At 55.2% G+C, this 13412-nt stretch overlaps 1 protein-coding gene across 1 annotated transcript in view; it reads left to right on the top strand.

Moving 5' to 3' along the window:
• Positions 1-13412, top strand: part of COL17A1 (collagen type XVII alpha 1 chain) — a 98516-nt gene that overhangs the window by 73281 nt on the left and 11823 nt on the right. The window contains exons 17-33 of the mRNA XM_060286070.1: positions 761-973; positions 1555-1776; positions 2140-2169; positions 2548-2574; positions 3933-3959; positions 4062-4124; positions 4869-4973; positions 5742-5804; positions 6464-6499; positions 7133-7186; positions 7558-7593; positions 8122-8157; positions 8806-8868; positions 10067-10102; positions 10371-10442; positions 11217-11243; positions 12205-12240. Coding sequence (XP_060142053.1) covers positions 761-973; positions 1555-1776; positions 2140-2169; positions 2548-2574; positions 3933-3959; positions 4062-4124; positions 4869-4973; positions 5742-5804; positions 6464-6499; positions 7133-7186; positions 7558-7593; positions 8122-8157; positions 8806-8868; positions 10067-10102; positions 10371-10442; positions 11217-11243; positions 12205-12240 — 1146 coding nt within the window. The remainder of the gene's footprint in view (positions 1-760; positions 974-1554; positions 1777-2139; positions 2170-2547; positions 2575-3932; positions 3960-4061; positions 4125-4868; positions 4974-5741; positions 5805-6463; positions 6500-7132; positions 7187-7557; positions 7594-8121; positions 8158-8805; positions 8869-10066; positions 10103-10370; positions 10443-11216; positions 11244-12204; positions 12241-13412) is intronic.

The raw sequence follows: 13412 nt of genomic DNA on the forward strand, positions 1-13412 counted from the left end.
GCTGCAGAGTCTGCCAACATGGCAGGAGCAGCACAGCAAGGCTACTGTCGTGTCTTACAAACCACTCCCCTCCCCCCACCCACACGGGCTGCAAGGTGACACTAAGGCCACGCACTTCTCCAGTCGTTTACACTTTCCTCACTTGCTCCCATAATCTGTGAGAGAAGCAGATCAAGGGGTGTCAGCCCATTTTAGATACTAAAAACTAAAAACGCTTTCACTGAAACTAAAAAATAAATAAAAATAAAAAGCTTCCTGACCACCCCTTAAGAGCTGAGTGTAGTTCTAGGCACTGTGGGGATTACAAGGAAAGAGCCATGTGAACTGAGACGTGAAGATGAGAATTATTCAGCTTTGGGCACAATAAAATGCAGGAGGTTGTAGCAGATCCACGTTCATAACCAAGAGTTTTAAGCCTGGTTGTAACTGCTACATCCTCTGCTAATTACTCTACATGCCTTATCTCATTTCATTCAACATCCATCTCATGAAGAAAGGTCAGCTTTGAACTCTATTTTATAATAAATGAAACAGAGAGGTTAAGTGACTTTCTCTGGGTCACACAGCTCAAGGCCAGGGTTGTCAGACCTCCACTCTTCGCCAGCCACAGCCCTGTGTTTTTTCCAGGAGCCACTCAGGAACCTGAAAGCCCCACTCACATTCACTCAGGCCCACAGGAAGGCACCAAAAGTTGGAGAATTTGGAGGGAAGAGGGCAAGAGCTGCCTGCATTCACCTTACCCTTGCCCTCTCTTCCACAGACTTCTACGGCTACAACCGCCACCGTGGGGGCGGCAGTAGCAGCGGCAGGGGCGCCGGCAGCGGGGTCTCCGGTGGAGGCGGCAAGGGCTCGTGGGGAGCAGCGCCAGCCTGGTGCCCCTGCGGCTCCTGCTGCAGCTGGTGGAAGTGGCTGCTGGGCCTGCTCCTCACCTGGCTGCTGCTCCTGGGGCTGCTCTTTGGCCTCATCGCTCTGGGTATGTGGTGATGGCAGCCCCGCTGCCTGTTCCGAAGGGCAAGAATCAGTGAATGTCCCAAGCGTCAGGGACCAAGGGCCCCGAGATCATGGGTGCAGACCCCATGTTACTGCAGATGAGAAAACTGGGCCTCCAGGAGGCATCTGGCCAAGGTCCCATGGCTGCTCCGTGGCTGAGCTGGAACTCTAAGGCAGCTCCTCGGTCCTGGCCCCGGGCCCCAACCCCGTGGCATCCTGCTCTAAGCACCTGGACGCCCTTAACAATCAGGACAGGCCTTTCATAGCCTTTTTACTTTCCACGTTCTGTTGGGCCTCACACCAGCTCCCTGGGAGAGAGGGCCAGCTTTGTGACCATCTCAGATGATGGCCAGGCGTCTTCAAGGCTCGGTTCCGAATTTGAGTAGCTTATCCTGCTGGTAGCCACGACAGACTGTCTCCCCCAAAATATGCCAACAAAATGTCCCCATGGCATGAAGAAGCTGCCACGGACTCCAGAGCCCCCTTTTCAGGCTCCCCTGGAAGCTTGGAAGGCACTGGCTCAGGGGCCCCTGTGCTGACACTGCCTCCGTGTGTCCATTTCAGCCGAGGAGGTGAGGAACCTGAAAGCACGTGTGGACGAGCTGGAGAAGGGCAGGGGCAGCATGTTCCTTTACAACAAGAAGATGGAGAGGAGCAGCCAGGACTCCGTGCAGGGTGTCGCGCCGAGGCTGGGCGAAGGTGTCGGCAAATCTGGGCTTGACGGCTACAGTCAGGAAGACCTATGGCAATTCATGAGGGGCAAGCTGATGGCAGAACAGGAAAACGGTGAGCACATCGCAAGGCAAAGGGCCAGTGGCTCCCGGTCCCGGCTCCTGTATGTGGCGTGGCACCCATTTAGGGCACTCTCAAGCGCCCCTCATTCAGCCCTCTTGACAGCCCTGGGAGGGAGGGAGGGAGGGAGGACCCGTATTGCTATCCTGTTTTACAGCTAGTAAAACTCAGACCTGGGGAGAATTGCCCATGATCAAGATCACACAACCTGCACACTTTAGAATCAGATGGCTAGTCCTAGCCTCTGTTTCTTCCTACTGTACCACAGTGATCCCCTTCAAATGTGTGTGTGCGTGTGTGTATGTGTGTGTGACACAGAAGATGTGCGGCTAACTCAGGCTTTGCTGTCTCTTGTAGGAAATCTCCGAGGAAACCCTGGCCCTAAAGGTATCACAGTGGATGGAGCCCTTTCCCTGCTCTCATTTCCTGCACTTGGAGCTGGGTTTTCTGGGAGGATCGGAAAACTTCTCTTTTTTGCACATTGAAGGATGAGCAGTGGAAAGATCTTACAGAATCTGTTGGGAGGGTTGAGAATTGGCTCTACAGTCAGAATATCTTAGAATGAGAAGGGAACTAAGGCATCATCTAAGACAGGCCGAGTGAGGTGCCTGAGAGACACAGACGGACACCGCGAGGAAGCTACACCACACGCCAGCGCACCTTGAAATGCCATTTACACGCTGTCAGCTGGCCTTAAGATACTAGGAGAGAATGGCCCTTGGGTTCTCACCCCATCTCACAGTTTTCATGTCTTTCTGATTTTAGGTGACATGGGAAGTCAAGGCCCTAAAGGTAAACAAAACCTGGAAAACTTTACCTTAAATATTAGCGAGGGTTGACAGTTTGAAGCGATCAGCAAGTGTCAGAAAACGCACCTCCCACTCCCCTGGCCATCTCCCCTTGTGGTAGGACCGGGAATTGCAGAGCAGCCTCACACCCTCGGGCTTTTGGGACCCGGGGGCTTCGCGGCAGAGCCAGGCTACATCTCTGGGGCAGCATGGTGGCGCTGGCCCCTTCTCAGGGATTCCCACGCCAGGGACCCTGAGGAGGCCTGCATCCAGGGCCTGCATCTCCCCCAGCTGCAAAGGGCAGCCTGAGGGCCTGCTACTGCACAAACCCTGGGGAGATTTTGAGAAATACAGATTCCTGGGCCCTGCCAGGAATCAGATGCTCTAGGGACGGACCCCCTCCCCCCAGGTTAATTCTGATGAACCAGGTCAGGAATCACCGATCCAGGTGAGAAGCCTGCTCTCAGGGGTTTTGGCCCAGGTAGGCTGGGAATAAAAGCCACCAGTCAGGAATGGAGCACCTGGAGCGGGGGAATTCAGTAGGAGCAACACCACCTGCCTTCAGGGGAAGTAGGGGCGTCTGGCAGGGAGACAGGACATAGTCACAGGAAAAGGTGCCCGTCAGTGTTGGTTAGCTGGGGGACAGTCACCTGCTAACTTGGGTGGCACAGTGTCGCTGTAGGAAACTGATACATGTCCTCAGAAAAGTGGTCTGACACTCACTGGGACAGGCCTAGGGGTGGCAGGAAGATCTTTCCAGTCCCAGTGACCACAGAGGTGCCCCTCGATCTAGCTGAGTGGGATTCTCAAGATTCGGGGTATGTGGGAATTGCTGGAAGATTCTGGGCTCTACTCCCAGAGCCTCTGAGGAGCAGGTGTGGGTGGGGCCGTGAGCCTGTGGCCTGGATCAACCCCGGGTGGTTCTGAAGCCAGGGCTGCACAGACCATTCTGAGAATCACTATTGGGAATGACAGGGTCACCCCTCTCTCCTTCCCAGGGGATCCCGGTGCAGGAATTGGGGTTCCTCCACTTGGTGGCCCTCAACTTCAGGATTCCCTGCCCCGACACGCACACCCTGGGTCACCGCCTCAGCCCCCCTTCCTCAAGGCTCCAGCTTGCAGGTCCCACACCCCTCCTGACTGTAATATAGGATGCCCAGTCAAATGGGAATTACATATAAACACTGAATCGCTTGTCACTATAAGTAAAAGTTTATTCAATGTTTTCCTGCAATTCAAACTTAGCTGAGAGTCCCATGTTTTTACTTGCTAAATTTGGCGATCCCACCTGAATTCCACTGGTGGCTCCTTAGGTGACCCGCCTGAGTCCTCTGGCTGACTTTTTTCTCTCTGTTCCCACAGGAGATCGAGGCTTCCCTGGGACTCCAGGTGCGTAGCCTCTGATGGTTCTGCTGAGGTTGCAGGCTGCCCGGTCCTTGCTCTTGGGGTTTGGGAGGAAAGCAGGGCTGAGCTATTCTTGTGTGTCCACAGGTATCCCTGGGCCCTTGGGCCACCAAGGTCCGGAGGGACCAAAGGGACAAAAAGGCAGCGTGGGTGAGAACCGCTTTTCTGTTCACTTATTCCCTCATTCCCTCATTCATTCATTCATTCAGTAAATGTTCGTTAAGTGCCTGCTGTGTGTCAGATCCTGTTTTCAGTGCTGGGGAGACGTGGTGAACAAAACAAAACCCCTGCCTACTTTTGGGTGGAGATAAACAATAGACATGATAAATAAGTGAAGTACATAGAGGGAGGAAGTGGCTCGTGAAATGGGAACACAGAGCCCAGTGGAGCCTTGGGAGGGCTGAGGGGTAATTGAAAATAGGGCTGGCAGGGAAGGCCTTGCTGAGAAGGTGACATTTGAGCAAAGAAGTGAAAGTGGGGCGAGAGCCAGGCCTGAGGAGATCTGGGGGAACCCTCTAGGCAGAGGGAGCAGCTACACGCCCTGGGGCAAGCGTGTGCCCGAGGATCCAGGAGCTTGGGGGGGAACAGGAGGAATGGGGGCGGGTGCTGGAGCCCACTAAGAAGGCAGAGAGTCAAGGGAGGGGCCCTGGAGGCCTCGTGAGGGGTCAGCTTTTACTCCCAGTGAGTAGAGAAGCCATTTGCAGGTTGGGGCAGAAATGGGACACGATCCACTTGCCTTTTCAAACTCTCTGGCTTCTGCTTTGAGTCTGGGCTACAGGAGAGAGAGAGAGGTAGGGAGTTGGGTGTGGATGCTCCAGGCAGGTGTCCCGCCAGCAAGGTGCTGCCTGGGGTGTCCTTCGCGGCCCTAACTGAGATGGACATTCCTGTCTTTAGGAGAGCCTGGCATGGAGGGACCCATGGGCCAGAGAGGGCGAGAAGGCCCCATGGGGCCTCGCGGTGAACCAGGGCCTCCTGGGTTTGGAGAGAAAGGAGACAGAGGTAAGACGTGATTCCTTCACCAGGAGGGTTAGCTGCGTCCACACTTCCTTCTTTCATCATTCTCCCTCCCTCTGTCTTTTACTAGCATTAGCTGAGCACCTGCCTTGAGCCAGGGGCTGTGCTGGGCCCTGAAGAGACTGTGGTCTAATGAGGGGGCGTGGGCTGTGCTGTGCGTTCAAGCCTGGGGCTAAGACCCCTGCAGTCTGAGTCCACAGAACATGGTCACAGAGAGAAATGATCTTCCTGGGAGGGGGTAGGGACGAGACAGGGCTGAGATGGAGAGCTCAGGGCAGGGCCTGACGGAAGACAGAGTGGGGTGCCTGCTCTGGAGCCTCTCATGGCTGGAAGGAGGCGGGGAAAGCTTCAGACACAAGCCCAGCCCTGGAGGGAGCTGGGAAGATGTTGCATTAGATACTTAACCGTGAGCCTGCTTTCATCAGGGGAACTGAAACACAGACACCAGAAATCCTCTCAAGGCCAAAAGATCGTGAGCAAGAAGCTTTATTTTTAGCTTCACTCTTAAAAATATTACTCAACCAGGCAACAAATATTTATTGAGCACCTACTGGGTGCCAGACTTCATGGAATATAAAGACTCTGGAGGTAGGAACTGAAGGTGTTTTGCTGATTCTTGGCCTCATGGAGGCCCCAGTGGATCAGAGACCACTGGCAGGGTGGGAAGTGTTCCCTCCACCCTGCAAATGACACCACTGGGCTGGGTGGGCAACCAAACTGGGGTACTCTCTCAAAGTGCTTATTTCTCCCCAGGGGATGCTGGTCAACCGGGCATTCAAGGCCCACCTGGTGTCCCAGGTTCTGTGGGTCCCAAAGGTAAGCCAGGTACCCATATGGTACCCAAGTTTGCCACAACCAGGAAGGATCTCAGAGATCCAGGCGCTGGGATCCCAGATGGTCCTAACCCATGGTCCCAGGCCTGTGTGGGGTCGACGGGCCCACAGAGGGTCCCCCCACAAAGAAATCCCTGGGCATCAGGATCGGGGCTGTATTTTTGGCTCTGTGGTGGATTTGGGAGTCACGTTTCCATCTCTCTTTGATGGCCCTGTTATGTGGCCCCTAAGTGGGGGGATGGATCTGGAAATCAGAAGTCAGACAATTTCCTTGCTGGCTAGGGCCGAGATGCAAACGTTTGAGAGCAATATGTCTGGACAAGCCAGGCAAATGGGGCCTTCTCACAGTGTGACGCCCATCTGGTCCACTCTCCTCCCTGCCCCTGCCCCTACCCCAGTTCAAATGTTTGACCGGGAAGGAGCAAAGGGTCTCTTGATCCCAGCAGCTATAGCTTCCTGCCTAAGGAGGACTTTGCACTGGGATCACTCCTGGACCCACTGGCTCTGGGGTCCTGGTGTGCACACACAGCCCTCACCTGGGGGTGCGTGCCCCACCCCTTCCACCTGCCACTCACCATGGGGTCAGTGTCCCTGGCCTGTACCCGACCCATCTGATCATCGTTGTCGTGTTGTCCTCCTCAGGTTCTAGCGGTCTTCCTGGCCCACAGGGTCCCCCAGGTCAGTAGCCTTCTTCTCATAAATAGATGCTATTTCTGGGGAAAAGAGAGGGATGTTAAATGGAGAAACAAACATTTTTAAGCAAATGAAGCAATTATAAAGAGAGCCTCTAAGAGACACAAAACTCACATCTGCATGTGTGTCCCCTGCGGCTGAGGCTGGTACCGATGGGTCCCCTGAGATCTGTTCTGACCTGACTTGGGGCACAAGGCCCTCCAGCAGCTTCAGCAGCAGGCAGCTCCCAGCCTGCCTTGATCTGAGCAAAGCGCCTGCCTCACCTGGTCCCCTGTGGGCCGGAGCTTGTCCCGCTGTCCTGGGAGTCTTGAGCTGCAGCCCACTCTGTGATGCAGGCCAACGTCTCTGCCAGAGTCCCATGAGGGGTCCTCATCCCCGGGCCTGGTAATCTCAGGGACAAGGAACCTGCACCAGGACGATGTAGCAGGGACATGGGGAGGAGTCTGTGAACAGCAGCCCTTGACTTTTACTCCAGGGAGTGTGTGTGCCTATGTGTGTGTGTACATTTTTGTGCCAAATAGGTGTGTGTACGTGTTGTGTGTGTGTGTGCCGTGTGCATGTCCATCCCTTCCAGAGCTGGGGACACTCATCCACCCACGTGGTTTCCTCTGTGTGCAGGCTCTGTAGGTCGCCAAGGGCTCCGAGGTGAAGTGGGACTCCCTGGCATCAGAGGTAACCTGGGGGAAGGGGTTAGAGGGAGGGGACATCACCTTGTAGACGCCACTCACTTAAGAAGGAGGTCTGGGGGACTTCCCTGGCGGTCCAGTGGTTAAGACTCCATGCTTCCAACGCAGGGGACACGGGTCAAACCCTGGTCAGAGATCTAAGATCCCACATGCTATGTGGTACGGCCAAAAAAAAAAGGAGGAGGTCTGGGGGGACAGGGTCTGGTGGATATGCCAACAGCCTGTGCAGGCCAGCAGGTGCATCAGGGGAAGGGGCAGTCAGGACTGCGGAGGAGCCTGTCTTCAGACACAGACTCTGCCCCTTGTTGGTCGTCCCTACCAAGGCTCTTTACACTAAGGTGTCCATTTCCTTTTCAGGTGACAAAGGACCTATGGGACCACCAGGACCCAAAGGTATGTTTCTCCTGCTGCTGCCCGGACAACACCACACCCTGCCGACTCCTGGGAACCCAGATGTGACCCCTGTCCTGGTGTCCAAAAACCCATATGACTTGGCTCCTGGACCCTGGGGCTGGGAGGGATCTGAGATTCTAGTCGAACCTCTCAGGGAAACTGAGGCACAAAGAGGAGAAACAGTACCAGCGTCACAATGCTTGGGGTGGCCCTCGGGGTGGCATCGATGAGCACTGAGGCTTCTCCCCTCTAGTGTGGTCCCCCTCTTGCCCACAGCACCCACTGGTGTGACAGCAGGGCCTGGGTCAGTTTGTGGGTGGGCCCTGACCCGGAAGAGATCTACCTAGTGTGCCTTTTGGGCTTTGTTAATGCTGAGTTCTTGCCAACATTCAGCTGACAGCAGCTTACAGGTGCAGTGGGAACCGTTCTGCAGCCCGGGGTCCCTCTTACTGGGTGAGATTCTTTTCCTTGCTTCTGACTGACGCTTGTTTCCTCCACCCCCCCACCCCTGCCCCATTTTTATTTTAGGTGACCAGGGTGAGAAAGGACCCCGAGGCCTCACAGGTCAGTCCCACACAGGAATCTACTGTGATCCACTAAAGACTTTTTGTAAATCCATTGGGTACTGGAGATGGGGGGAAAAAATACAGAAGCAGGAGACAGAATCTCTGTCTAAAACCTTCAGGGGACTTGCAATCTAGAAAAAAGCAGGACAAGATAAAATAAAGCCCGGAATGGAGTATAAGCCAGCATCAACATGTATGGTCCAGACAGTCAATGTCTGGGGCAGAAAAGGGAGCTTATGATTATCTCCGATTCTTTTGAAGAATTGAGTTGGGAAAATTAAGCTCTTCCCTAAGTGGCAGAAAGTTTGCCCTACTTGTATCCACTTACCTCCTGCCAACTTGCATGATTAAAAAGGAATTTGACAGTGCTAGTGCTTTGGCTACAAGGGCCAGCTTTTTGTTGCCAAGGAAATAAGACTCATACACAGGCCCCTTCAGACCAGGCGTCGCCTCTGGGCCAGTCCGTGCCTACTGCCGGGGGTGGGAGGCCTGACTTTAGAGTCAAAGCTGACGCTGTGTCTCCAGCCTCTGGTTGGCACACCAAGCTCCTCTGGTTGGGGAGGTGGCAGGCCTGGGGGTGGCCGGGAGGGTAGAGTGTTCTACCACTGTCAAGCTCCTCCAAACACCTAGTCCATTTCCTTTGCAGGCGAGCCCGGCTTGAAAGGTTTACCTGGTGCTGTGGGCGAGCCTGGGCCTAAAGGAGCAATGGGTGAGTGTCTCACAGCAGCAGACGCCATGGGTCTGCCCCGCCGCAGTCATCGTCATGGCCCTAGAGTTGAGATTCTCCTAGAGCTGCATCTCCCATTCTCTAATCTACCCACCCCCGGTAGAGGCTCCATTTACAGGCTGTTCCTGGATCTGGGCATCCCTCTTGGGGCTCAGAGAGCTGCTGTCTCTGACAGTTTCTTACTGCTCTGGAGGCGCTTGGCAGGATATGGTCCATCTGCCCCAATTCCTGCCTCTAAGACCCTCAGGCCCTTGGGGAGGAGAAACAAGGGCTGAGGTTCTTTGGAACCCACAGAATTCCAGGCACAGCCCTGATACTCCAGGGTTCAGCCCTTTGGCTGACCCTTACTGAGGGACCTGTCAGCCAGGACAAGGAGGCTGGCTAAAGACCCCCCACGGGGCCAGGCATTTGACACCACATCCCAGAAGGGTCTAAGCCCCACCCATGGAGACGTGGTGCATTCATGATCTCATTCATTAACGAAGTGTTAGGAAGCGCTGACGGTGTGCAGGATGCTGTGCTGGGCGAGTAAGATGCTTTACCTCCCTCGAGGGGAGATAAAGCTTGTGTGCGATGACAAGGGCCATGAAAGGTACAGGGTGCTATGTGGAAACAGTAGAGAGAGAAGTTTCTTCCAACCGGAAGGATGAAGGAGATGCCTTTTCAGATGGTTCTAAAAAGTAAAGAAGATTTTAATCACATCAATTTAGAAAATGCCACGCAGAGACATGAGTGAGGAAAGACAAAGAGGTGGGAAAAAGCAGGTGGGAAGAGCTGGCCCCAGAAGGACATCACTGTGGACGGAGGTTAGGGTGATGCCTACAGCAGAGGAGACAAGATCTTGGAGAATCTTGACCTCCAGGACCTGGACCAAATGAGGCTGACGTGTATTGAGCATCTGGTGTGTGCAAGTCCTGTGCCGTCGATGTGGGAGATGCAGTGGGGGCCATGGAACAGTTCTCAGCAGGAGAAGAGGCATTACTGGTTTAGGAGGAGAGGGCAGGAAAGCTTCACCCTGCAGGTGTGACAACGACAGGGCTTCTTCCACGTCTGATGGCTGCAGGAGGGGGTGCATGGGTGCCCCACCTAGGAGACAGCTTGGGAGGCTATAACGCAGTGGAGGGAGGGAGTCCCAGAGTAGCTCCCAGAGTCACTGATGAACTTGCATCTGCTTTCCTAGGACAAGCTGGCCCCGACGGACACCAAGGCCCAAGAGGTTGGTCACTCAGCTGCTCTCCTCACTCCCCTGGCCCGCCACTGCCCCCCCTGCCCACGTCCCAGCACACAGCCCCCAGCCTCCCGATCACAAGGCCAGAGGGCGTACATCACGGGGAGGTGTGCAAGGTCCCGGTCTCATCCCCCTCCTCCCTTCCACCTGCCAGCAAGTTACTCAGTAAAACCCCAAGAGACCATTGGCTCCGATGCGTTGGCTGGTCAGCGTGCCTAAAAGGCAAACGTTTCCACGTTGGTCGTGCTTTCTCTAGGGGAACAAGGTCTTCCAGGGATGCCCGGAATCCGGGGCTTACCAGGACCTTCTGGAGACCCAGGAAAGCCAGGTAACAGAGTGGGAAGCGTGTGTGTGTGTATGTGTGTGTGTGTGTGTGTACCTTCCCTAATCCATTTTCCTCTAGCAGCTCATTAGGAAAATGCCACAACTGCTGGCTAGAGCCGGGCACAGCGGCTGTGAGTCCTGACACCTGAGTCACCAAGTCTGGCAACTTGGAAAAGAGAGATCAACACTGAAAGCAAGGAGTTCTAGAAAGGGGCAAGGAGTCTCCTAAAAATGCCAGTTTATCACCACCTCAGTGTCTGGGTCCCCTGTGGACCCCCTTGGGCCGTGCCTGGACCCAGCCTGGGGAGATAAGCCGTTGTTAGGGTCTCCACCAAAGGCCTAGCAGGAGCAAGATCCTCAGGGCTGCAGGAGGAACAAATCAACACAAGCCAAGAAAGCCGGGAGGACGAGGTGGCAACCCTCAGGGGCCGATGAGGAGCAGGGGGCCCCTGGGCTCCTTTGGTGGGCGCACAGATGGAGAGCACCCAGGAGGGAGCCTGGGGGCAGCATTAGGGCTCAGTGAGTGTGTGAACTTTTGGGGCTTGTAGCTCTCAGACACCAAAGGGTCTTGAGCCCAAATGGGCTAAGAACCATCCCCTGATGGAGCAGTGAGTCAGAAAACTGCTCTCATCCAGGGCTGCGAGGACCCTGGAGTCCGGCTGCCCCAGACACAGGGTTCGTCCTCCTGCGCCCACCAATCCCTTCTGCCCGCTCCTGCTGCTGAGGGGTCGGCTCCTCTGCCCTTCAACTCTCCTCTCATGTCTTCTTCTCTCCATAGGTCTCACAGGACCCCAAGGACCTCAGGGTGAGTCATCGGGTCACTGCCACTTCAAACGCCACCGCCAAGCCTCCCAATCCCCGCATTCAGCAGATGCTCCTCCAGTCACCTTAGTGTGTCCTCTCCTTCCCTCACTCCCCCAGCAAAAATGGGTTCAGGTCATTCTGATGCGAGTCTTGAGAAACACCTTAGGAAGGAAAACTATGCACAGAACAATCTAGAAAGCCGTTCTAGGAGAATGAGGTTAGGTCACGTGTGAATGCTGTCTGCCTGAGCCTGGTCCCCTTTGGTGCAGGGACCCCCAAGAGGAGGCTCCAGGCCCAGGAGTCCCATTAGCCCCACAGAGGCCCACCTCCCCTGTGGCACGGTAGGGAGTGGGCACTCATCTCATGCAGAAGGGCCCGGCCTCCCTGGGACAGCCCCAGTGTCAAAGCCTGTCCGATAGTTGGACAGTGTGCACCCACTTGGATTTGAGAAGCTGTCACCACACCAGCCCCAACTCCTAAAGGAAATTAGGCAAAGATGTAAAATAAAATCAAACAGCATCACCCCTCAACAGTTGAGCGCACAGGGATATCTTTCAAATGCTCCCTGGTGGAGTTGTGGACAAAAGCAAGAGGGGGTGTTGCATCAGATACAGGAAGCCCAGCCCCTACTCCCCCAGGCTGCAGGGCCAGTGGGTTACAATGGCTGCTTTGCAGGCTGCAGGGGGCGCATCACCCAGAGGGACTGGGATCCCCCAAAGCTAGACCTGTGAGCCTCTGCCTCCAGCCCAGCTGTTGCTCCATTTCCTAGAGAGGGAGAAGGGCTCAGAGCAAGAGGCTCCCTCGAGGGAGCTGGGCTAAGGTGGAAGGTTGAGCCAGGTGGGTCTGCAGGTTTCAGTCAGCAGTTGTGGCCTTGCCAGTGACAGAGCGCCAGGTGCTACCACAGGGGGTCTGGAATTGCTGGCCCTCAATCATCCTGACTGACTTGTTTTCAATCACACCAGGACTTCCTGGGACCCCCGGCCGACCAGGGGCTAAAGGTAAGTGATTTTCCAAATTAGACAGTCACCGGTCATTTTGGCAGGAGGGGAGGCATTGGCAGGAGGGAGGTCCCTGTGTGGCCAGAGCCTGGATCAATAGTGGCATCTAGTGGCTTCAGTGGAAGGCTGTGAGGCTGGGGAGCCAGGGATTCTTCTGACCAATTAAGCCCTGAGTCCTCAAGCCCCACCCTTCCCCCCACAATCCAGAGCCTCGCTTTGGTGCCTGGCTGTCTCCAAGCCCTCGATGGAGGAGGATCTGCAAGGGTGCTGTCCCCACCGCTGACTCTGTAATGCCCCCCCACGAGTGCTCTGTCCCCTTACTTAGGCGTGGTCCCCCCATGATGTGCCTCTTCCCTGGGACAAGTGTTATGGTCCACACAGGCCTCAGTGTAACGGGGACACTGCCACCCCCTTTCTGAGAGGGGGCTTTGGTGCAGTCAGATGTTACTAAGAGGCCAAAGTCAGAGTTCTCAGAGGGGCATCCTCAGGACTCAGACCCTTACATGTAGGGCGACATTCGCATCCGGTTCTGGGCCATCAGACCCCAACCCCGAGCCAGTCCAGGAAAGGGGCTGCTCAGGGACGGTCCTTCTCCTTCTGTCCCTGTGACCCCACGTTCCTGAACCCTGACGTTCGGTGGAGCTGCCCTCTGTCACTGTCACCTTGGCGGGGGGACCTGCTTTCCAGAAACTAGGGCTAACAACAGGTTGGGCCAAGGAGTTCTTTCAGGTACATCCCAAGCAGACACGTCTCTGGGTCCACAGATCTGCTCACGGATTGATGGCATCTTTAGTAAAAGATCAGAGGCTTGGGGATTCTCGAGGAGAGACACCCTGCCCTTCTCCAGGGCCTGTGACTTTCTGTCCAGCGTGCACAGAGGTGGACATTGTACCTGACACTGGGTTGTGTTCCAACAAAAAGAAAGTCAAGTGCTTTCTCTTGGCCTTGACCTCGAGGGGCTGGCAGATTGCAAGCTTCCCCAAAGGGGGAAATCAGTATCACCCCTCAGCGTGTGGATGACTGAATTGCCCACAGGCCTTGGGAAATGACAAAAACGTCCCAGAAGAATCTCCAGTCAAGGGTTTTTCCATCCTCTACTTCACTCACTTGGTTCTGCAGAATGTGGATTTCCATCGTGACAGCCTTGGGAAAGTGTGAATCTGACATTCCCT

Source organism: Globicephala melas, chromosome 16, assembly GCF_963455315.2.
Source record: "Globicephala melas chromosome 16, mGloMel1.2, whole genome shotgun sequence".
NCBI classification, from domain to species: domain Eukaryota; kingdom Metazoa; phylum Chordata; class Mammalia; order Artiodactyla; family Delphinidae; genus Globicephala; species Globicephala melas.